Source organism: Cynara cardunculus, unplaced genomic scaffold (genome assembly GCF_001531365.2).
Source record: "Cynara cardunculus var. scolymus isolate 2C unplaced genomic scaffold, CcrdV1 Un_Scaffold_667, whole genome shotgun sequence".
NCBI classification, from domain to species: Eukaryota; Viridiplantae; Streptophyta; class Magnoliopsida; order Asterales; family Asteraceae; genus Cynara; species Cynara cardunculus.
Genome location: NW_020200602.1, coordinates 133,487 through 157,468, shown reverse-complemented (window position 1 = coordinate 157,468; position 23,982 = coordinate 133,487). Strand labels below are relative to the sequence as shown.

Here is a 23,982-nt window from a genome sequence, read left to right as displayed (position 1 = left end):
TCAAGCACTTAACCTTTTTGGCGTTTAAGCCTTGATCTTCCTTGGAATACAACACGGGCTCTGTATATGAGACACTTAACTCTTGAGTAAGAGCTATGTCTCTTGATGTCTTCTACATGAGAGTTCTTGGTCCAGCTCGCTTCAAAAGACTAAGTCCTAAGGACTATAATAAGAGGCTCTGCATGTACTATGTAGAGGCTCAGTGTCTGGAGTGAAGCTCTGCATCAAGCACTTAACCTTTTTGGCATTTAAGCCTTGATCTTCCTTGGAATACAGCACGGGCTCTGTATATGAGACACTTAACTCTTGAGTAAGAGCTCTGTCTCTTGATGTCTTCTGCATGAGAGCTCAGTGAAAATTCAGAGTTGTAAGTCTGAATTTAACTCTGGAGTGGTCATCAAAACCCTATTTAACATTTCAAATTTGGATTTTGAAGCATTTTTCACAAAACATTTTTCAAATTCGACCCCAGCCAGGGGCTGCTGCTTCTGGACCCCCGTCGTTTAGGGGCTTCGCCCCTAAATCAAAATAAACCCAAACTAATGTGCACTCTGCACCTTCCTTACTTGTTCAATATTTATCATGATTACATTGGTCAACATTTAATCCCATTACACTTAAATGACATTAGTGATACAAATCACCAACATGAAGTTATCATATATTGGTTATTTCTCAGACTTACAACATAACTCTGAATTGTTCTGTTCCAGACTTAGTTCCATAGTTTATTCCCAGACTTACAACTCTAAACTCCTCTTCAGAGTTACGTTTATGAGTTATAAGAAGTCAGAATTCTTGTGACTCAGAGTTATGCTCATAGATACTTTCTAGACTTAGAAGATAACTATGAATTCCTATTATTCAAAGTTAAGTCCAGAGTTATTTTCCAACCTAACAATAGAACTCTGAATTTTTGTGTTTCAGAGTTAATGTTCAGTGTTTTCTTTTCGACCCAAGGAAAAGTCTCAACTCATTTTTCTCATTTAAAATACCCCGTGTAATACACGGGATTGAACCTAGTATATATATATGTGTGTGTGTGTGTGTGTATATATATATATATATATACCACAAGAGGAAAAACGTGCCAGAAATATTCCTTCATCTATTCGCTGGCACTTTCAAACTATTATCGAGCTATTATGATCAATAGACTTGTCAATGGTCTTAATTAAATGTTAGACAGTCAACATATTTAATCTACCTCTTAGCTAAAACATGAAGAAGCATAATGCAGCACAAGTTTCATGTACAAAACATCTTGGTAGCTAGCCCAAAATAGGATTATGATTATGTAAATGATGTAGCCGGCTAGTAAAAACAACCATTGAAGTATTGGACATGATGTATCATTTGAAGCAATGACTTGGCACTAATGCTTCACAAGTTTCATTTACAAAAAATAGATGTAAATGGACATTGTCTGTTTCATATCTAGCTACAAGTTCTAGCCAAAATGCTGATCAACGGTTTTTAGATCAAGAAATTGTAGAAATCATAGTTCATACTGTTCCGATACGAGTTTGGTGATAGTATTGCTGACACTCTTTATCACTTTTTTGTTCACAATCAGTGATAATAATTCGACATTTTTTGCAGAAATGTTTAGAGTAATAACTAATATTATTTTGAATGTACATTTGTGTATGATTACAATTGATTGTAACTTTTTTGTTTAAAAATAAATTTCACATTTTTTAAATTGCATTGAGTTTTTATTCTCGGTTTACAATAAAATTTTACATCTCATCGTGTCATCCGAGTACACGTTTCTCTTCGCCTTTGATGTGGGTAGGAGCTATTAGTACATACTTTCTTGCTCTGTCTACAGTACTTTCCATATGTTGTACGACACAGTAATATAAAGATGATATCATTTTTTGGGTTACCAATACCAGATTCTTTGTACATAAATGTGTGTTAACTGCTCAAGATCTGCCTTTTTAAATAAACCCAACTCCTTGATCGCATTCCATAGTTTGACCTTCATATGTGCATTCACTTCTTCCTCCCACCAACTGTCTTGCATTTGATGATTCTCGCTCCCAATCTGTCCTGTATATCACAGTCAAGATTGAGAGTACACATGTCATCTGAGCTGCTAAAAGCCCATAACAGATCCCCAAAAATTCTAGCTTCCACACAAAAGCTAAAATTATGGCTACTGGTGTACCCACCAAGTAGAACGAGCAGAAGTTAATTCTTGCTCCAGTGGATGGTCTTGCACTTCCACGAAGGACCCCAGAGCATGTGGTTTGTGGGCAATTAGCTAATTCACATACTCCAATTATGGGTAGAGCAGCCATTGTTAGCTGTAAAACTTCGCTGTCATTTGTGAAGACTTTCCCCCATGCTTCTCTCCACAAGGTAATCCCCAACAAGCCAAACACTGAAGTTAGGAGTGCCAGTCCTATGGCCACTAATGTTGCCAGATGGGCCTTACCTGGTTGGCCTGATCCAAGCTCATTGCCTACTCTGGTTGATATCGACATGCTAAGTGCTGACGGCAATGTGTACATAAGAGATGTTGTCTGGATAACTATAGCAGATGCAGCTAGCGCAATGTGAGGTTTATGAAGATACCCAGCCACAAGTGTCATGAACTCATACCACCACCATTCTAAACAAACAGCTAAACAGCTTGATATAGCGAGTCGAATTAGCATACCCCACCCCTCCCCTAGTGAACCTTCTATAGCTATAGATCTTGACTCTCGTATGGTTGGTTCAGACAAAGCCTCCTTGGAGGCATGGGCGAAAAACATGTAGCCTAGAAGGAAAACTGATGTACTCAAGTTGGTGATGAAGGTGGAGAGTGCAACCCCTTGAACCCCAAGGTGAAGGGTGAAGGCCAAGGTGTTGGTGATGGGAAAGTGTAAAACTGTTGCAAGTAAAGTACACCACATCAGTGGCCATGTTGATCCTTTGCTTCGTAAGAAGATACGCAAAGGATTTAGGAGGCTGTTAACAATAAGATCCGGGGCAGCATATCGACAATACAGACTAGCAATGTGTGAAATCTCTGGGTCCTGGCGTAGCTTAAGCATGAGTGGCTCAAGGTTAACCCATAGCATCCCAATGGGTAGCGACGCGAACAATAACATGAGGATTGTTCTTTGTAGTGTTAAAGTAACCATGTGTAAGTTCCTTGAACCAAAAGCTTGGCTGCAAAGGGGTTCCATCCCCATAGCAAGACCTGATAGAACCGAGTAGCCAGTAATGTTTGTGAACCCTATTGCTAGTGCACCACCTGCTAGCTCAAGGCTCCCCAGCCTTCCCATGCATATAACTGCAATCATATTTTTGAGATAACCCACCAATCCCATGGTGAATAGAGGAAAGCCTATTGTTGTCATCATCTTCATTTCCTCCATAACCTACAGGAGTCCATAACTTAAGTGTTAATACATCTATCTGTAAACAATACGAAGTCTCATGGGTTAGGAGTCCTTACCATGGGAAGTATCGGATTGATTTGAGTTTGCTCTGGCATCATTTGCTTGTATCTGATGCAAAGACAGGATTTGATAGAAGACATTGATGTCTTCATGCATACATATAAACTCACGCACAGATAAAAAAAGTGATGCTAGAAAGCAGGGAGAGAGGTAGTGGACAGAGGCAGAGTTGTCAGTGCTTATAAAGAATTTGGCATGGTTTTATAGTGGTGAAAGGTGGCAGGGCTACCTTGGATGTCAATGAAACAAGGGACAGGTACTTTTAGAATCTAAGAATGTATTTAGACCATGTAAAGATGAATGAGATTTACATCAACATAATGCTTTTCTGACGTTTTACTTTCTCCAAATATGATATGTTTTAATACATAAAACACTATTCTTCCCAGTAATGTTAGTGTCATCATTATGGTGCAGTATGCTAATATTACCTTCATGGAGTATGTATGTATACACACATACACACACCCTAGATGCATGGTGTCTTAAGGCCTCCAAGAGACATGATCGCTTGGTTGGTCTTGTACAAGTTTATTGTACAGAAATATTGCTTTATTCGTTTTACTATAGGTTTGAAGAGAGGTTGTTTTATTAAAAACTACTTTTAATTGTTAAAGAAGTAATGAACCTCTCATACTTAGATCAGATGTCAAAAGATGCAATCTTAACCCTCACATGGTGGCAAACTTTTAGTGATTCCATATTCCTCCTCCATGACCCCGTAAATCTGGAGGGTCTTACATTAGATGATGAAATAATCATCTTTAATGGAAGTGTTATGTTGCTATCTTACCGGATGCAGCATGTGACAAGCTTCAATTTCAGAGCGTGAACAATGTGAACCTTAAGCACTATATGCACAAAATAAGGATGTCTTCTTTTTCTCAAGGACCACTATAGAACTTCCATTTTGTAATGAAAACATGTCACATTTTCCTGTTGTTGAGTAGCATATATGGCTCAAAGTGATGAAGAAGTGGGGAATCAGGTTCAGGTCCATGTCATACATTGTAGGATGAACTCTCCATAGTGATCAGGCAGAATTTTCACTATGTTCTCTCTGAGATTCCTGTACTAGATTGACATCCAAGGTAAAAAAATATCCATTTATAGTATCAGGTTGCCACTTGACTCACAAAGGTATAATAGCAACCTTTCTATGTACATCTTATCTTTCTTGCTTTCTTTTTGAATTTTGTTTTATTTCAAATAACTCTCTCTGTTCCTCTGTTGTCATACTTGAGATTATTTTCTCTGTAACCTTATAAAACTTGCAGCACTTTGGTTTAGAACTTACTTTCTTGGTTATGTAAGTTCAGTTTATTATACGGCATTGTATTACTGTACATGCTGTCATGTTGGAGTACATGCTAAAAGCATCGGTTGAAGGGAGGAGAGCTGCTTCAACATCTCCTACATGAATAAGATACTAGATCGATTTATGTGTAGCTGTATGTATGCATGCATGCTTATAACACATTCGTTCACCATAACACACAATTTTGACATTTTTGTGGAGCATATTCCTCTGCTTTGTATTTATGATGCAATTTCTGCTTCTTTTAGTTAAACATTTCATTGCCATATAACGAATTCATCTTACCAATTTGAATGCCTATTTGGCTATTTCTTGAATACATTACGGTAAAATTTCTCTATATGAGCTTCTCGGGTCTTACTTATGTATCTGGGACTGTAGAAACTTTCACAAGTGCTAACATCAAGACTTTTTGCATAAATTATGTTGCATAGACACATGAACACGTATAAACACTTCTAAGGGTGATGATTGCATTTACAATTTAGGAATTAGAAAGTTATGTTTGTGGTAGTTGATGCATAGACACATAGACGTGCATAAACACTTCATCTCTCTCTCTGCACATGAGTAGTTCACAAGCACTCAAGTGGTAACATGTTATCTCCACAAAAAGTCTCCTTATCACACTTAAATGAAAAACCGTGCATGTGGTTTTGGTTACGACGAATTGCAAATTGCTGACAAATCAATTGTCATTAATGAAAGTTATCCCCACTTCCAGTAACTGTTTAGAAAAATTGATTGCTGCTTACTTCATCTAAATCATGGACGAGATTACACCATCCAACTACATCCCATCTTAACAACTCTCATGATACAGTTGGTTAGGCAAAACAGAACCATCTTTCAAGATCACACTCTTTTTGTGGGTGCCATTGAATGCTTTTTGGTCTCAAAAGATGACATACCTGAATCTTGTTTCACACTTCTTCGTTAGATTGATAAATTGGAAAGTTGAGACCCTTTATGTCTTGGAAGAGAAATAGCATACTGCACCAACCACTAATTGCAATTTAGAAATCTTTCACTCACTTAAACCACACAACTTGCATCCATTGCCCCACATCACTTGTTTTTTCATTCTTTTTCTTTCATATTGTTGTCTGGAATAGCGAAAAACTCTTTGGATAAAAGATCATGTGGTGAAATGATAATTTAGGCTGTTTTTATGGCCTAACATGATGATCACCAAAAACTACTATATGTGTAGTGATTGGTCGAGTCACTGGCATCCTTACTAGATAGAGCACCAAATTTCTTTGTTCTAGTGTTGGTCAACATTATCTTGTCTTACCTTAAAAAGCCTAACTATGACGCCTTTTAAGCCGATGTAGCTAAAATTCATTTAATGAAGTTGAAATCCAAGCATATCTTTAAGTCTTTGTCAGCTAAAGGACCATTCAGATTCACCTTCCTGGCAAATTGAAGAAAAACCATGAAGATGTTATTAACTGAAGAGCAAGACATTTTTGAATTTGGTTCACTTTCCAGATTCTAGGTAGGAAGCCTTACAGTTACATGTATGTTTTAATATTTAGATTCTATGGTGTGCAATTTTTATATATAGTTGATGTGTTATAATTTTTAAAAGCAGGCATCAAGTATATCATATGTGAGTGGCATTTAATATTGAACAGAACAGTTTACATTGATGGTTAATTAGCCTTGATAATGGTAATTTTATAAAGTTAGGCACAAGAAGCATAATTTAGTGAATGTCAGGAGGAGATGGAAGGCAGGAGCTGTGTTGGCAGATGGCTATGATGAAGAGCCAAATAGTCCACAAGTGCAGGGGGGGATGGCTGGCTAAATAGTGATTGTCTTGCTATATATATTTTGTGATAAAGGTTTAAAAAGTTTGTTAGGTATGTGAATTGCTTCTCTCCAAGTTACACATGCATATAGGGACCAGAATGAGACATATGATGGATGGGAGTGGTGGGGTGGGGGAGAAAGAAAACGAGACATTTGATTCCTTTTTCTCCTCCCCACCCCCAACATCCATCTGTAGAATGCTATGTTAATTAAAGAGAAATATATGGTGCTATGTTAAATTAAAGAGAAATATTTGGTGCAGTGCTAACAATTGAATCGCTTTCTTGTTCCTAGAACAAACACTTGCTGTACTGCAGAAGAGTTTGAAAGTTGATTTAAATTTGGATAACTCAAGTGCTTATTATGATATATACGTGGATTTAATATTTATTTTTTATTTGGTTTGTGTAGATGATTGTATTATTGATTCACCTACAGTAGGTAGCTCCTTGAATGAATAAGGTAAGTTACTGTAGATGTGGTCCAATATTCCATTTTATTTGGTCCAATTTCACTACTAGGAAGATGTACTTTGAGGATATGTATGTGCTTTATATATGCATGCATAATTGTACCAATTAATTGCTTCACTTTCATCTTTTACTCACTTTGGTTGGTGAGAAGTCTTGAAGAGCCATGTAAGATACATAAAGCTTATAATTTAGCTACCTGGAATTCTAATATGAAAATTGTAATAAGGGTGGTCATAAGTAAAAGGAAGTCAAGATGATATTATATAATTGGATTGAAAAGAGGTGGTTGTCAACATATAAATGCAAAATGCATATATATATATATATATATATATATATATATATATATATATATATATATCCTGTTGTTGTTAATTTGATGCCATCATGGCATGTGATGTTGAAAGTGTCCATCCATATATATATACATAACTTGCTAAAACAAAACCCAGTAAAGTACTTTCATGCACTGCCACTTCCTTTTCAGTTTTTACATCACATATCACATCACACACTTGTATAATGTCAGTTGTATATTCCTAACTATTTGGGACTCCATATGTACATATCACTCTTAGTTGATAAATATTAATTGCTTCAATAACAAAGGATGATGATTGGAAATTAACACATGGTTCTAAACATCACACTATGATATATTATTTATATAGGGGTCTAATGTTTTGTTTGTGTTAATCGTGAAATTCAATCTCAACCATAAATTAAAGGTTAAATTAGAAAATTAATAATTTTTTGGTAATTTTAACTTCAAATATTAATTAAGAGCATTTTAAGGATTTTATAAATATCATCTCTCATCTCTTCAACAAATCTTATTTGACGAACCTTATTCCGATGAACCTTATGTGAACACAAGATATACATACAAGATGTACAATGTGATATCCTTTGTAAAACAATAAAAATAACGAGAATGAACACCATGATATATTCCATAAAATAAATTGTGAACGTTATCATTATGATACATTTTGGTTCACCAACGTTTTAAAATGTGATGTATATGAGATAATTAATATATTATTTTCTTCTAAAAAATTAATTAAATATTTTGATTAGTCGTCCAAAATAGAATTACTATATTACTCTTTTATTTAAAAAATATCTTAAACGAGTGGTTCACATTGGATCTCACGATTACTATAAACTAATTAGTTATTCTTTGAATGAGTTTTTCTCTCTCTATATATATATAAAAGAGATGTTTAAATGAAATGGAATCTGTAGTAGTGATGATAGCTGTTGGAAGTAAAAAGTAATTAGAGTGGAAGTTTGAAATATTTGGTTGTATTTTCATCTGCCATGTGAATATAGAAACCAAATAAAAATGTAATGGTTTGCTTTAACTCAACCAAAGACGTGTTCTACTTTCAAGTAGTTTTGGTGGTTGTAATCTTTCCATATAATAATAATAATAATAATAATAATAATAATAATAATAATAATAATAATAATAATAATACTACGATCATCGAGGGTTGGGAAAGACTACATACATATATTAGTTTGATATTATTTAATTATGCATTTCAAAAATGTCAATAAAAGAAAGATCTCCAAATCACTGGTATGAATATTGAAATCGTAAAGATCGATTGTTGTTATCAATTAATTATCGAGTTTGAGTTTGAGTTTGAGTTTGGTGTGGTAGCTAATTATTTCAATGTTGCAACTTCACTGCATGCCAATGCCATCGAAAAACAAACTTGTTTTTTATTTTATTTTATTTAATATTATTTTTACTTTTAACATTCCTTGCTCACAATAATAATTGACTACTTTTTATCACAATCTCTAGCTTTAAATAAACTAAAACTTAACATATTAACCATCAACATAAATTAATGTTTTTTGAACAAGTGACATTACAAAATGTTTGTTGATTAAGAACTAAAAATTAATATATCATGTGCATTTAGGTTGCGTTTGGTACATAGAATGTGACAAAATTCACGGTGGCGTAACATGTGATAGGACAAGGGCTCACTATTCCACGTTTGGTGCGACACATAGAACCGGGACAATGTGAGACAAAGAAAGCTTTTTTCTTGTTTCACTAAAATAGATGGAACAAGAATGAGACAAAAACTAAAATAATTTGTCTAGTTTTAATAATTAATTAATATTTAATATTTAATATTTGCATCAGTTAAGTTTATTAATGAATTGAAAGTAACTAAACCCACCCTCTCCAAATTCCAATTAACCGCCCCTCTACATCTGCAACTTCTCCATTGATCAAAAACCATCCATGGCTCCTCAATTCCTCTTCTCTCTCTTCATCATGCTATTGCTTCCTCATTTAACTAAATCAGGTCTCTTCTCTTCTCTTCCCTTCCATTTCATTTACTGCCAAATCCATAAAAACTGAATGCTCACTTCTTAATTAATCAATCATTCACTAGGTTTAAAACCCATACTTAATTTAACACTCATCATCCTCCCAATTTTAATTCACACAAGCCCAACAGCAACTAATTATAAATTAATTTCTTTTGTTGCATGCAGATGATGGATTGCCTGCTTTTACTTTTAATTTATTGGATTATAAAGATGAATTTAGAGCAGGTGATACTGCAACTATTCATGTTACAATATTGGGGAACTACATCATCGGAGCATACAAACATCCTTTTAATCCCAATATCTCTGTCAATGACAAGATGGGAAACACTAGTTACATCACTGCTGTTTCTTCCATTTTCAATCCTGATTTGAACAATTGGAGGATTTTGTTTATGCCCATCATGGTCGGATTGTTCAATGTCCTGATCACCGATGAGAATTTCAATGTCTTTGATGCCTCTATGCATTATTATGTCACACCAGGTTCTTTTCATTCTCTCTTTCTTTTATCAACCAATCAATCAATAGATTTCAATTTCAACGTCTTTTTCAAACTGAAGGTCCAATTTATTCACCTGGTGGCATTGTGTCATGGATGGGTCAACTCAACAATTTTGTAGCTGGCATGAAAGCTACACTCCTCATACTGCCCAAGGATGCCTTTGGAAACAATGTTACATCTCTAAGTGAAGGCAGAAACATCGACGGTTTTGAGGTATATGCAACATATGCAAATGGTTCCAACGTAATTCTGCAGGATGTCAGCAACCAAGGATGGAATGGATTTGGTTATCTCTGCATTCAGTTTACTTTAACCACGGCAGGAAGTTTCTTAGCTCACGTAAAACAAAAAAACGAAACCTTGATTGGTTCCCCATTGCCTTTCACAGTTGACCCAGGTGGTTTATGTCTATCATATTCATAGATTTGCCTATCTCATTTTTTTCTCTTCGTTTTAATACAAAACAGTGGTTTCTACCCCCCCTTCTCACTGTTTGTGTGTTTGTTTGTATACATGTGATAATGCATGCATGCATGCATGTGGGTATTTTAGTTCACCTCATATGCTCAACAAGTTCACCTAATTTTGTCTATTTCGATCATATATGCATGTGGGTATTTTAGTTCACCTCATATGCTCAACAAGTTCACCTAATTTTGTCTATTTCGATCATATATGCATGTGGGTATTTTAGTTCACCTTCCTTCTATGAAAAAAACCATCCCAAACAAAAATCCTCCCAATCTATAGAGACAGGTTAATTAACACATACAACTTTATCCATGCTGTACTTAATTGAAAACCAACCAAAGATAAATTAGCTTGCGTTATGGCTGGAAGCGCTTTTGAAGAAGTATGTCCAACTCTGTCAGTTTCTTTAGTTATGAACAATGATTGATTACAATTAGCCTGCATTATGGCTAGCTTTATCCTTTCAGAAGTATTTCCAACTTTGTCATTTTACTTTGAAATAATTCCATTGGCAGTGATTAACTACAAATTTCACTGCTTTTTTCTTCTCCTTCAAGGTTATGCTATGATTAGTCCACTAACTAGAGAATGCCAAAAATTGATATTTCTATTAGATTGGAATAAGAACTCAGAGTTGTATGGTATCTCCAGTAGGGGGTATCACAGGCTAAGCATCTGCATTAGCGGAAGTATGATGTTCATGCGATCAAATAGTGTTATCTATGATCATATTGTTCCTATCATTGATTTTCTAAAATTTCATGAACAGATGCACTTGATGTTGGCAACTGTTTGCCAGAGTGGAGCACTGAAACAGAATCCTTTCAGCTATTTTCTACAATGGAAACTTTTATAAACCAGCGAGATAAATTTGGGAACCTTGTTCCAGGACTGTGTGCATTTGATTTTGATGTGATGGAGAAGGGTACAAACTTGTCTTTGCCCATTGGTGACTTGCAATATGATGAGGTATTGCCGGGTATTCAGTCATTTTCTTTCAAGCTAGTTGAACCAGGGGATTTCATCCTCATGATTTCAGATAAGGATAAGAAGAACCAGATCTTGAATATGCCCTACGAATTTAACGTCTACATAGGTGTGCTTTAATATGTTTGTCATCATTTTCCTGTATTCTATGTACCAATAATTTCTGAAATTTATGCTACTGCTCAATATTGATTAGGCTATGTCGATGGACTCGCCAGTATTGTCAATGGATCTGGTTTAAATAACTCTGTTGCTGGGGAAGTTTCCAAGTTTTCTATCTTGTTAAGGGATGCTTATCAATATCCTTCTCCACTCGAGTTACAAAGGCTTCAAGTACATATTACACTGCCTTCACTCTCGCTTCGCTTGTATCCACAGATATCTCCAATGGATTCTGTCGATGGTATAACAATTTCTCTATCTCATCTTCTGGAAATTTAATTCATATCCAAGTTATACATTGATGAGAACGTTCAAAGATTGATCAACAGGTACTCGGCCAACTGGAATACTGGATTATGGTCCATTTGATCCTACTGGAATTGCTTCAGTTCCATCTGTGTACCCATATAACAATGTAATAAGTAGTTCTTATGTTGCTTTCAATGTGTTACCTTGTAGAAATTAAAATTAATGATACCTTTTGTTTCTTATTTTTAGTCAGCTCGGAACTGGAAAACAATGAGTAGTGCCTTTGATGTCCTTTATGTGCCTGAAAAGAGCGGGGTATATGAAATTCGTGTATTTTGTGGTAACATTCCACTGAATGATGGTATTCCATATATAAAGGCAGTAAGTGCAGGTATTTTGTTAGTCTGAATTTAGTTATTCAAGTGACACTTCCTCTTGTATTTATCTTATGTTTGTATGGTACGGCTGAGAAACTATCAATTGCGACATTTGATTTATTCAATGAACAACTTAGTTATGTTTTTATTTTGATAATGTACTATGTTACTTAATTTGGTGCAGGCAAGGTCAATTCATCCATATCAAGAATTGTAAATTTTGCACCAAAGGTCTCAAGGTTGATTGTAAATGATATAGTGGTGCAACTGATGGATTCTTTTTCTAACCCAGTCTTGTTACAAGCATCAAATTTGTTCCTGCAAATTGCTTCAATCAACAGATCATCTTTCACAGTCTTCTTGTTCGTAGACAACAAAGATGGGACGTACACGGGCTCCTACCTACTGATGGAAGTTGGAATTTATGAGATGTGTGTTACATTCGATGTAACACATTTATTGCCCTGTCCCTTTGGGGTAAATGCGTACATCCGTAAGTGTAAATTAGACGTCAATACATTAAATGAAGTTCATGTGCAGTTTACTGTATCAATATGTTTACCGTATACAACTACTAGCATACTTGTTTGGCTATTTTTCATATGAGTTACTTTATTTGATTATTTAGACACTTATTGTGTCAACAGTTCATTTCATCTCAATATACTTCCATTTATGTCTGTATATTTCGCACTATCAGCTTCGTGTCTGTATATCCTATAACTTCTTATGTTCTTCAGGTGATTACTTCCCCATAGCCTACAACGATACAGTCTCTGTATGGGAGGATGAATCCATAGCTTTTAATGCCGTAGGAAACGATTTCTATGCCGGCGGAAATGCAACAGTCATTGAATATCAGAAGGTATGATTTGAACCCTCTGACAGCTTCTGCAACTCCTCCAGTGATTCCTATTGTTAACCCATTGCTTATCACAAAATTACATGAAATTTTTTGTTGCTGGGTAAGACTTAGTGTCATACATTGTGTTGGCAGGCAGGTCATGGTTCAGTTTTGCAGTATGGAAATCTCTTCAGATATACACCATATAAGGGATTTTACGGAAATGATTCATTCCTGTACACAATATCAGATGTAAATGGCAACATCGCGTCTGGTTTTGTGAACGTATATGTCCTCTGCATTCCCCCACAGTTTGTTTCTTTTCCAAGTGAGTTGCAAGCAAATGAAGATATACTCGGTCCTAAATTTGGGTAAGGTGTTTTACTGTTTTAGAATTTCCAAAATGTTAGTTGATATTATTACCGTAGAAAAATTATATGGCTGGAGATTCTGCATTCGTAATGTATTATAGTCTTTTTTCACAGTGGTTTTCCTGGCTTTGAGATCACATATTCAGCCACCCTAGAGAACATCTCGGTTATGCTCAGTGCACAACATGGGACCGTCTTTCTTTCTCCTCTACCGATGCAACTTTGGGATCCCATGTGGAGTGAACTTTCAGTCAGTAAAATGGAAGGGAGGGCTGAAGACTTACATTTAGTTGGTCGCTTGGAAGTGATCAACTTCGCCCTCCAGTCGCTCCAATACATAGGGTACTAAACATCCAACATATGGTTTATCTATTTTTCGCTTTACTTTGAGTATTGAGTCATATTATTTTCTTCGTACATGTAAGATGGATTTTATTGGCTGTTCTTGTGGATGAACGAGTGAATATTGGTGATAAAGTTGCATATATTTAATGGTGGGTGTCTTAAATATTAACTATATATTATTTATGAAGCAGAGATGAGAACTTCAGTGGCACTGATTCTATCAGGGTCTCTACCATCAACAAAAATGGAAGAAACAATTTGGATGTTCCAGTCTCTGTCAAACCAATCAATGATCCTCCTTTCATAAATGTACCTGAGTTCATCATCTTGAAGAATGAGACAGAAGACAAAGGAATCCTGATCTTTGATAGACAACTAGACAAGTTTAACTTCTCCATTGGGGATCCAGATCATCTTCACTTCCCAGGTACATTACAGTTCTCTATATATCTCTGCTTGTTTTTAGACCTTTTCCTGTGTCTAATTGGGTATGTCATGTGAGACTTAAACCTCGGACCTTTCAGAGGAAAGGGAAAGTCCTTGGGCCTCTACCAAGATCTTGCTGGCTGATTAGGTGTTGAATACTTTCAGCTCGCATGAATTGTAGTCTATGTAACATGAAAAAGTTGAAGCTTTGGATGTCTAATCAGCTGAAGTTGCAGGCAATGAGAGTCTCTTTCGGGTCATGTTTTCTTTGGAAGTTAGTTCTGGATTTTTCTCAACCAAGCTACCAGCTGAGCTAATAAGCACAACTGAATTGAAGTTGAAGAATAGCAAGCAGTGGCAACCCCTTCAAACATTTGTGGAAATCTCAGGACATTTTACCGTCAAAGCGAAAGGCATAAGATTCCGGGGAACAATTAATGACTGCAACAATGTTCTCCAACAACTGCTTTACTATGTGGGTATTATATTTTTTTAATCATTAATAAGGCATTTTCACATTGGAGATTCCTGTACCCTTTGATGCAAAATTTATACTGTGTGTGAATTTTTGCTAGTACAGGGTGATGAACATGGTGGAGTCCTTAGGGTGAATGTTAATGATATGGGGTGGTATGGGTGTTATCCAGATTGTGCAGAAATGATGTCAGTGCCTCTAATTTCTGAGGCTACTGTTAACTTGATAACAAGGATGCCTGTGACTCCGATGGTAGATCATTGTAAGTTTACTTGAAAGAGATATCAATGTATTACTACTTTTAGAGTGTAACTTCCCTGTCAAGTGACGATTGTTGGATTGCATGATGTACAGCTGTTGAGTCGGTGATTGTGCTCGAACTCATTGTACTGTCTTCTTTGACCATGATACTGTTGTTTTTCACGTGTAAATGTGTAATCGTCCTTATACATGAAAAGAAGAAACGTCAAGTCCAATCTCATAATATTCAACTTTATAAGCTGCAAAGCTCCCATGAACAAACGGTAATTATACCATAATTGTTCTCATTCTTTTAATGGTTTCCTTATTGTATTATTTCAACTAGTTTTTATGGTGCAGTCAAGTACAGATTCATCTGAGAATGTGATTCCTAGCCCCGTCAAGGGAAGTGGAGAGCCTTCCAACTTATCCAACCCGTAAGTATCTGTACGTGCTGTGTATTTATATTTCAAGTGGCTGGCTTAGCTATAAGAAGAAGGATTTTTAATGCTCCTTGCCCTTTTCAATTCTTATGATGATATTTGCAATTAATATCAGAAAAAGATCACTCTAGAGGAAAAAAAGTTCAAGATCGTTTTGTTTTTTAGAGCCTCTCTCTCTCTCTATATATATATATATTAGAAAACTTATAATTCTTGTGTACTGATATATAGCGATACATGTTTATTTGTGGTTGCATCAGGATCTGCATGGATTGGACTAGTTAACCACACTCAGCTAGAAGGAGTTACCTACTTGGTTAATTTATGGCAGATCCACCTTCTTAGTGAAAGTCCTAGTTGGTATTTAAGCAACTCTTGTAATATATACATATATATATATATATATATATATATAATATAATTCAAAACAAAACTCTAGTCTCTGCTTGCAGGTACTACTGAAGATTAAGTAGAAACTGATGTAGCAATTAACAGTACTGGCTTAGTCAAGATCATGAAATAGCTAAAAGAATACACCATCACAACCAACATATCAATGGGAAGATAATGCATAGCCTGTGATATAATGCTTGAAAGAAAATCAAGATCAAGTGTGGTTGGGCTTGTTTATATAGATATAAGAACAAGAAATATATTAAGGACGGGCAACCATTTTATTGGAACCAAAGCCACATGAAGGATGAAAAGTAACGAAAATCTCACACAAACCTGATTGAGAACGGGGTTCTAACCGAGTATTTACCATAACTCCAAGTCATAGACCCTTGTGCGTAAGAAGTTTTCACCTCAGACTTACTATCCCGAATGAAATAGACATCATATGTCAACTTCTGGTTCAGTTGGGTGAATTTGAGTTCCGCAGGGCCAATACCTAAAGTTAGACCAATTGGTACCGAATCAATTTTTACGGTGTAAGTTGAATTAGCTTCACCGACATTAGTCACCGTCCTTGTGTAGGTTTTCTCATCACCAGCTGCTAATGTAACCGCAAAGGAAGGATAGTTAAGTTGTGCTTCTGGTATTACTTTCGAGCACGTAACTCTCTTTTGCACAATGACTCCAACTTGTTTGCTTGTATATCCTAGACCACATAAATAAGGTATGTAATCATTTGATTGAATGTCAAAAACAAGTCCTGGGTCATTAGCTTTCGATGGATTAACATGTCCAGCACCTATGGCAAAGACATCTGCAGGTAGTTCTCTCTCATCCTTGATGGGTTGGCCACCTAAGCTTACCTGACCTGCTGTTGTCATGATTGCCGACTTAATGGCCGCAGGAGACCAATCAGGATGTGCACTTTTCAGCAATGCCGATATGCCAGCAAGATGAGGGCATGACATCGACGTCCCAGAAATCATGTTAAATGTTGCTTTTGTTTGAGTTTTGTTTTCGACAGACACGGGCCAAGATGCAAGGATGCTAACTCCAGGGCCAATAATGTCAGGCTTAAGAATTCCGGGGCTTGCCAAGCTAGGCCCTCTAGATGAGAAAGAAGTTATCTGTGGAGCTGTATCGACACCGATTATAGTTCCATGAAATGTGATGGTAGCAACTGGGGATGAGGTTGAGTTGAGATATGTCTTGATTTCGATACCAGCACCATAACCAACATGTGATGCAGGAACAACATGAGCATCGGCTTCTGTACTATCCCCATCCGTCACTTGGTTCACGAGGATCATGCCCGCCCCTCCTGCATCTTTTACGGTTTGTCCTTTGTCAATTCTTGCTATGCCACCACCTCTATCACACACTACTACTTTTCCTTTGACATCCACCTGTTTTAATGATCCTTTTGCACACCACGCTACATCTTGACCACCGTTTAAGCCCGGGTAAACAAGAGGCATTAAATTTTGAGAAAAATCCTTTGGTTGGAATAAAGACTCTCCATCAATCAAGTCCTTGTTTCCAAGATGAACAGTTGCTCTTATCTTTCTATCAACGGTACTCGCTCCAACTGTGAGAATCCACGGGGCCTCATTTGACAAGGTTGAATTGAATGGCCCAGAATTACCAGCCGAACAACTTACAGAGATTCCTCTCTGTATAGCACTAAATGCACCTACTGCGATACCATCCTCATAAAATGGAACTGAAGCTCCACCAAGTGAGAGTGAGAGCACATCTACACCTTCTTCAATAGCTGCATCCATGGCTGCTAAGATGGCACTATCCGAACAACCAAAATCATCACAGACTTTATACATAGCCACGTGGGCAAGCGGTGCCATCCCAACTGCGGTGCCTTTGGCATTTCCAAATACATTGGCACCATCAACGAAGTTCCCACCAGCAGTACTAGAAGTATGGGTCCCATGGCCCTCGTCATCGAGTGGTGAACCAGAAGCAGAATTAGTAAAATCTCTTGCTCCAATCAATTTGTTGTTACACCCCACAACTTGACATTTGCCTTTCCATTTTGAAGGAGGAGCAGGGAGTCCTGTGTCATCAAAAGAAGGATGGCCAGGTGTAATTCCAGTGTCTAGAATCCCAATTATGATACCTTTTCCATAGTTTGATCCTCTCCAAAATCCTAAGTTTTGGTGCAACCCCAAGAAGGCAGGAGTATGTGTGGTATGTAGCTTGTATACCCTTTCAGGTCTTGCAGATACGAATCCATCCATATTTTCCATTGCTTTTACTTGGGCTGCAGACAGTTTGGCTGCAAAGCCCGTAAGCACATGGTGATATGCATGAATGATGCTTGGTTTCACATGTGAGGCAGTAGTGGTTGGGGACAAAAAAGAATTATACCAACTTTGACGATCTTCTGGTTTAGCAAACTGTATGCCATGAGGGGAGTTTAAGCTGACAATATAGGTTTCCGGTTGGTTGGCATTCACAAAAGTGGTGGTGGTTAAAGCAAGAATGAAGATAAAGGAAAATAGTGGTAAAAAGTTACTCTCCATGATTATGGGAACAATACATATACATCTCTCTTGAGATGTTTGAAGAATGTGTATATATATATATATGGGGTAAGGCTTCATTTCATTAATCATGTCAACTGATGATTTTGGACTTAATTATAAGACATACATAGTAATGTACGATGATGATTACTTGTAAGCAACATTGTTTGATGTCAGCGATGATTGTAATCTTAATTAATTTCGTTTCATGCTAAGATGAAAATAAGGCCAAGGAACAGCTGAATAAAATATTACATTAAAAACAAAACAAATATGGAGTTTACAATGTCACTTGCTTAGTTGGATCATCACATAACAAATTACATCTTGCCTTGAAATGTAAAAGAAAATGACGTCAATTCCCATAAAATAGCTCAAGATATAGTTTAGAATTTGTCTTTTAAGTTGCGTTTGTTTGTTTGTTTTTTTAAAAGGTGTTAAAGTCTGACTTTATTTCTGATTTTTTTTTAAAGGTGTTTTAGTGTGACTTTACTTCTGATTTATAAGAGGTGGTATTGAAGTTTGAAATCTGAATCAGTCAGACAGTTTGTTTTTCCGTCTGAATCAATTAGTCTGCTTGTTTTTGTAAACTGGTAAACGTTTGAAATTTGTGGTTTGTAAAGATACATAAAGGGCAAATTCGTCATTTTGAAAACTGAAGCTAAGAAGAAAATAATTCATATGATATATATATACAAATATAAAAGAAACCTTCCAAATTTTGAAACCCAAAATCAAACCCTTTCAATTTCATCGACATAAACAACAATCTCCCTCTAAAATTGAATCTATTTGAAACTTCCTTTTCTTTTCTTTCGTCTGGTACTCATCCTAAAAAACAGAAACAGAAACAGTCAGGGAAAATCCCTACCGAGCCTTATTGCCATAAACTTTCCTATAAATTTTCTCATATATATATATATATATATATATATATATCCAAATAATCTGGGTTGGGAGTCGTATTAAAACTATATAGCAGCGACTCTTTAATTACCTAAGCGACATCACCCATTCTCCGCTTGGGCAGCATTCCAGATATGGTATCCTCTTCCGACTCTCTTATTGCCTCTTGTAACACATCCACAATCCTACTCATTTCCGGTCGCTCATCAGGGTTCCTACGCAGGCAACTATTCGCCAGTTTCGCAACTTTCCTCGCCCCCTCCATTGAATATTCATTCTTTAAACGAGGATCCATCATCATCCGAAACCTCTTGCTGTCCGCCGGGAACTGTTTCACCCATTCGATCAGTTTCTGTTCAGATTGTGGTAGGTTTCTATCGATCGCCTTTCTGCCTGATAGGATCTCGTACAACACCACTCCGAAACTCCACAAATCACTCTTCGACTTGAGATGCCCGGTTTCCACGTACTCCGGTGCAGCATATCCGTACGTCCCAACAGGCTGTAATTCACAGCAATCGAGTTAGCATCAACATATCCCAACAGGCTGTAAAGCAATTAAATGTTGGAATCGACACGTTGTACTAAATATTCACTCACCATTGTAGATACATGAGTGCGGTCCCCTTGTGGTCCTTCTCTAGCAAGACCAAAATCCGAAAGTTTCGCATTGAACTTCTCATCCAACAACACATTCGAAGACTTGAAGTCACGAAATATAACCTTGTCAAAATAAAGAACAAACAAACATTAGCATATAGTTCGATTTCTCCTCCCCCAAAAGAAACAAACACAGAGTTATACCTGGATCTCCAAACCCTCATGAAGATAAGCGAGACCCTCGGCTGCTCCAAGGAGGATCCGTAGCCTTGTTTTCCAAGGAATCGGTGGCAACGTCCGGCTGAAAAGATGAGCTTCTAAGCTCTTGTTCGGCATGTACTCGTAAACCAATAGCCTCTGTATCCCTCGTTCTCCGTCTACCGAGCAGTATCCCAAAAGCTTTACAAGGTTAGGGTGATCCACAACCCCAAGAAATTGAACCTCTGCTAACCATTCTTTATGCCCCTGCACAATGTACAGCAACAAACCAAAATGTTGCATATTAAAAGCCGAAATGGTTAGTAAATACCAGAACCAAGTCAATCCCAGAGACTTGTGTGTTTTCTATATGTTACACACTTGTACAAAGAATCAATGGATCAAGAAAATTCTAAATACAAAAAGATGAGTAGCAACACAATCTTTCTGGTAATCCTATCAAAAAACTAGTTAACCCAGATTAAGATCATGGGGACTTGTGTGAATAAAATCACCGGAAAATTCGTATTTTTATCTGTCCACAACATTCATAGATACGAAAAAGAAGAGCTTTTCTATGGAAAAAACCATCCATACCAATAATCATTAAAAAAAATAACACACAGAATTATATTCTCGAATAAATAAAAGAATACAAAAAACAAAAAGAAGGGTACCTGCATGCCATTTCTATTGAGCTTCTTAATGGCAGCGACAAGAGGAGGACCTTGACCATGAGGAGGTCTAAGAGAGCCTTTATAAACACTCCCGAATCCACCTTCTCCGATCTTTAATAACCTATTGAAATTATTCGTAGCATTTCTGAGCTCTGAAAAGGAAAACTTGGTCAAATTATGTCCTTTTTCTTTGTACAATTCTGGTATGGTTCTTGGTGAAGAGATTGATCCTGTTGACTTGACTAATCTTGTAGGTGGCTTTGTTGATGCGTTTTGCTCCCTGAGCTCCGGTGAAGATTTCCCTCTTTTCTTGGTTTTGAAAATACTGAAACATTTCATCATCAAGAACCCTAATTGGTGAATTGAGAAGAACAAAAAGGGATGAAATTCGGGAGATTAGAAAGAAAGATGGTGGAATTGGAATTGTGAAGAAAGGTTTTTGGAGGCGAGAAATGGAGGTGGGGGTATCTTATTCAGAGAGAGAGAGAGAGAGAGAGAGAGAAGATAATCTGGATGGGAACAGCAGTGAATCGGTTTGACAAGAAAACCCCACCAAGAAAGCAAATTTGACTTCGCAATTCAAAGGAAGCTTCAAAATTTAAATCACCCCACTCCTGAGACATAACCACAACACAACCGATCAACCCTTCTCTTCAAAACCACACCGATGTGGTCAATAGTTTTTGGAAAAAGTAGTTTAATTAAAGATTTCTTGAAAATAACAATAACAGTGGTTGAGTTTGTGTTCCATCTCTCCACTTTGATTCTACAGATACAGGTACAACAATCATCATCATGGTAGTTTAATTTCTTACTAATCCAATTCCAGACATAACACAAGACACTTTTTTCTACAAAATCATTTCTTTTACTAATAATTTAACAAATACATCATAATATGTTCTATCTAGATTTTTAAAAAGTTGTGTATTGTCATATAAATAAAACTTTTTTTTTTTATAATCTTTTTTCTATTTTAAAAAAGTGTAAAAATAGGACTTTTATTTAGGTGGTATATATATATATATATAGAAGTATGGTATGTCGTAAGCAGAGCGTTGAGTTATTACCGTGTTCACATATCCAAGCGTCTTCACTTTATATTATTTCATCATGAGGTATTTAATTTTTCTTTTTCGAGAAAAACACATGCTTTTGTTTGTTCTATAATCTATTTCTTATCGTTATATAATTTTATACAAGTCATTTTATATAGCCACTAAGAACATGCATCCACAGCACACTACAAGTAGAATAAATAATATATGTTATATGCTCATGTTGTATAAATATTTCTTGACTATAAATTTGTTGAAAACTTCATGATATATAAAGAAAAATACTATGATGATCAGATTATATATATATATGATCAAACGTTGCTTCATTTATAAGATAGAAAAAGAAAACACTTTTATTCATGAGAGTAATATGACGTGACTACTTGGTTGCATATATTTATACGCAACTACTTGTTCGGTTTTTTATATTTAGATGTTTTTATTAAAAAGACATGTGTATTTTCAATGTTCTAATAATGCAAATTATATCATAGCTTGGATTGTAATGTTTAAGTAAGGTGGTGTTGGTACTACTTGATTGATGAAGAAAATCAATTATTCCATCATTCCTCTCATTATTAATTTGCTTACGATAAATCGACATTTTAAGCACATAAAAATAATACGTGTTGCAATTAAGCCAATATTTATACCTCTCTCTTATTTGATACACACCCCTCTATTATTTCATCTACAAGCTTCATTTTTATTTTTATTTTTCATATATATCATCATTCGAGTATTTCATGTACATCTTTATACATAATTATGTTCCATTAAATTAAATAATCTATGAATTGATACATTTTTGTGATTCAAAATTTTCATCTATAACATTTATCAAACAAACATTTTTCTATTATTTAAATACTTCATTTAACATACAAAATAAGCAATAAATTTTCATCTACCACTTGATTGACAACTTTATCCAACTTACCTGACGAGGAAGGGAAATAATCGGATTGACAGTGATATATTGATAAATTACCAAGATTTAATTCATGTTGTTATATGAAAATTACCATTGAATCCCTGACATAAATTCTTTAAGTATTAGCATGCTATCCTATAGTTTTATTTGTTATGGATCAAGTCCCTTGTGCTAGAGAACCTCTTGTTATATCTCCTTCATTAAAAAAATATTGAATCATGGGTCTATCCATATATAATAAGGGATTGATAATCGCATCCAAGATATTCGATAATGGCAACATTTGTTGATATGATATGTTGTATTCAACAAAATGTCAAATGGTTTGGTGTTGAAAACGGATTTGTTTGTTTGAATCCCTTTCCATCATTCATTTGCTTTTAAGATAAATGAATCTTGACTGATACACACATTTGTTTTTTAAGATAAATGAATCTTGACCGATGGTTTCATCATTATAAAAAAATAAAAAATAAAATTGAAATACCACTTAGCAATATAAAAAAGGACACCACTTAGGCATAAATCCATTCAATCATGAAATCTAATATTTTTGTTGAAATATAATCAAAGTTGTTGTAGACATTACATAACACTTACTTAAATTATATATAAAATCAAATATTAAAAAGATGTATATTTTATTATAACCCTAAAGAAATGTAGGTTGAAGATTGTAGTAGCCATAATGCATAGGGGGCAATGTGGACAGGAAAAAACAAGTCAAGGTCTTGTTAAAAGTCTACCCTTCAAGTCTCTCCCAACTTGTTTTTATTTGTAACCTCGTCTTATTCTCTCTCTCTCTCTCTCTCTCTCTCTCTTTATGTATGTATATTTTATCTCTCTATATATACACACATACACACACATATATATATATATATATATATATATATATATATAAACGAATGATCGTGTGAAAAAGAGACTTGATGTGAGAATAGATATATACTCTTGATTACCTTTAATCTCAAATTCATACATAAATCGTGTTTGATACGTTGATTGATCCGGTACATCTTAATGCATCTCAATGATGAGAATCCCTATTACGATTCTCACATCAACTCTCCTTCTCACAAGAATTTAAATATATATATATATATATAGTGATTTAAAAGAATAAAAAAATGAAGATAAGATAAAGGATACAAAATAAAATTTTGTTTTGCATTTGAAACATAGGTTTTTATTAAACCACACGCACCAATACAATATACGGTACAAGTCAAAAAGTCAAATTTATCTATACTATATTATAAAGCATTTGACTAAAACTCTTAAAAACTCTTAAAACTCTTAAACCAGATTTCATCTCTATCCGATTTCATCCCATAT

At 35.5% G+C, this 23,982-nt stretch overlaps 4 protein-coding genes across 5 annotated transcripts; 1 reads left to right on the top strand and 3 right to left on the bottom strand.

Moving 5' to 3' along the window:
- Window positions 1-1,869: 1,869 nt before the first annotated feature.
- LOC112501901 (protein DETOXIFICATION 55) lies at window positions 1,870-5,094 on the bottom strand. The gene is made up of 2 exons (XM_025105666.1): window positions 3,458-5,094; window positions 1,870-3,380 (listed from the first exon to the last, which is right to left on the bottom strand). The coding sequence occupies exons 1-2, from the start codon at window positions 3,551-3,553 to the stop codon at window positions 1,947-1,949; spliced, it is 1,530 nt and encodes a 509-aa protein (XP_024961434.1). The 5' UTR covers window positions 3,554-5,094; the 3' UTR covers window positions 1,870-1,946.
- Window positions 5,095-9,823: 4,729 nt separating this feature from the next.
- On the top strand, window positions 9,824-15,077 carry LOC112501903 (protein GAMETE EXPRESSED 2). Its single transcript, XM_025105667.1, has 13 exons — window positions 9,824-9,920; window positions 9,998-10,336; window positions 11,180-11,506; window positions 11,594-11,800; window positions 11,889-11,974; window positions 12,058-12,199; window positions 12,370-12,678; window positions 12,926-13,050; window positions 13,183-13,400; window positions 13,515-13,742; window positions 13,937-14,172; window positions 14,408-14,646; window positions 14,752-15,077. The coding sequence occupies exons 1-13, from the start codon at window positions 9,830-9,832 to the stop codon at window positions 14,920-14,922; spliced, it is 2,718 nt and encodes a 905-aa protein (XP_024961435.1). The 5' UTR covers window positions 9,824-9,829; the 3' UTR covers window positions 14,923-15,077.
- A 971-nt stretch (window positions 15,078-16,048) lies between these two features.
- Window positions 16,049-18,004, bottom strand: LOC112501905 (subtilisin-like protease SBT1.2). The gene has a single exon (XM_025105669.1). It carries the CDS (start codon window positions 17,987-17,989, stop codon window positions 16,049-16,051), a length of 1,941 nt encoding a protein of 646 aa, XP_024961437.1. The 5' UTR covers window positions 17,990-18,004.
- A 987-nt stretch (window positions 18,005-18,991) lies between these two features.
- On the bottom strand, window positions 18,992-21,059 carry LOC112501891 (probable serine/threonine-protein kinase PBL19). 2 transcript variants are annotated; one of them, XM_025105656.1, is made up of 5 exons: window positions 20,650-21,059; window positions 19,979-20,239; window positions 19,775-19,897; window positions 19,266-19,676; window positions 18,992-19,099 (listed from the first exon to the last, which is right to left on the bottom strand). In XM_025105656.1, exons 1-4 carry the CDS (start codon window positions 20,989-20,991, stop codon window positions 19,266-19,268), a joined length of 1,137 nt encoding a protein of 378 aa, XP_024961424.1. In that variant the 5' UTR covers window positions 20,992-21,059; the 3' UTR covers window positions 18,992-19,099. The 2 variants fall into 2 exon arrangements, with proteins under 2 accessions (XP_024961424.1, XP_024961423.1); XM_025105655.1 differs by having other exon boundaries at window positions 18,992-19,676.
- Between the last annotated feature and the right edge of the window lie 2,923 nt (window positions 21,060-23,982).

Excerpts from the sequence above, each read along its gene's own strand:
- LOC112501901 (XM_025105666.1), bottom strand. The coding sequence starts at position 3,553 with ATGAAGACATCAATGTCTTCTATCAAATCCTGTCTTTGCATCAGATAC. Across the intron at positions 3,381-3,457 it reads TCAATCCGATACTTCCCATG|GTTATGGAGGAAATGAAGAT; the intron begins GTAAGGACTCCT and ends GGACTCCTGTAG.
- LOC112501891 (XM_025105655.1), bottom strand. The coding sequence starts at position 20,991 with ATGATGAAATGTTTCAGTATTTTCAAAACCAAGAAAAGAGGGAAATCT. Across the intron at positions 20,240-20,649 it reads TCAATAGAAATGGCATGCAG|GGGCATAAAGAATGGTTAGC; the intron begins GTACCCTTCTTT and ends TACATTGTGCAG. Across the intron at positions 19,898-19,978 it reads ATGAGGGTTTGGAGATCCAG|GTTATATTTCGTGACTTCAA; the intron begins GTATAACTCTGT and ends TATTTTGACAAG.
- LOC112501905 (XM_025105669.1), bottom strand. The coding sequence starts at position 17,989 with ATGGAAAATATGGATGGATTCGTATCTGCAAGACCTGAAAGGGTATAC.
- LOC112501903 (XM_025105667.1), top strand. The coding sequence starts at position 9,830 with ATGCCCATCATGGTCGGATTGTTCAATGTCCTGATCACCGATGAGAAT. Across the intron at positions 10,337-11,179 it reads GCCTTTCACAGTTGACCCAG|ATGCACTTGATGTTGGCAAC; the intron begins GTGGTTTATGTC and ends TTTCATGAACAG. Across the intron at positions 13,743-13,936 it reads CAGTCGCTCCAATACATAGG|AGATGAGAACTTCAGTGGCA; the intron begins GTACTAAACATC and ends TTTATGAAGCAG.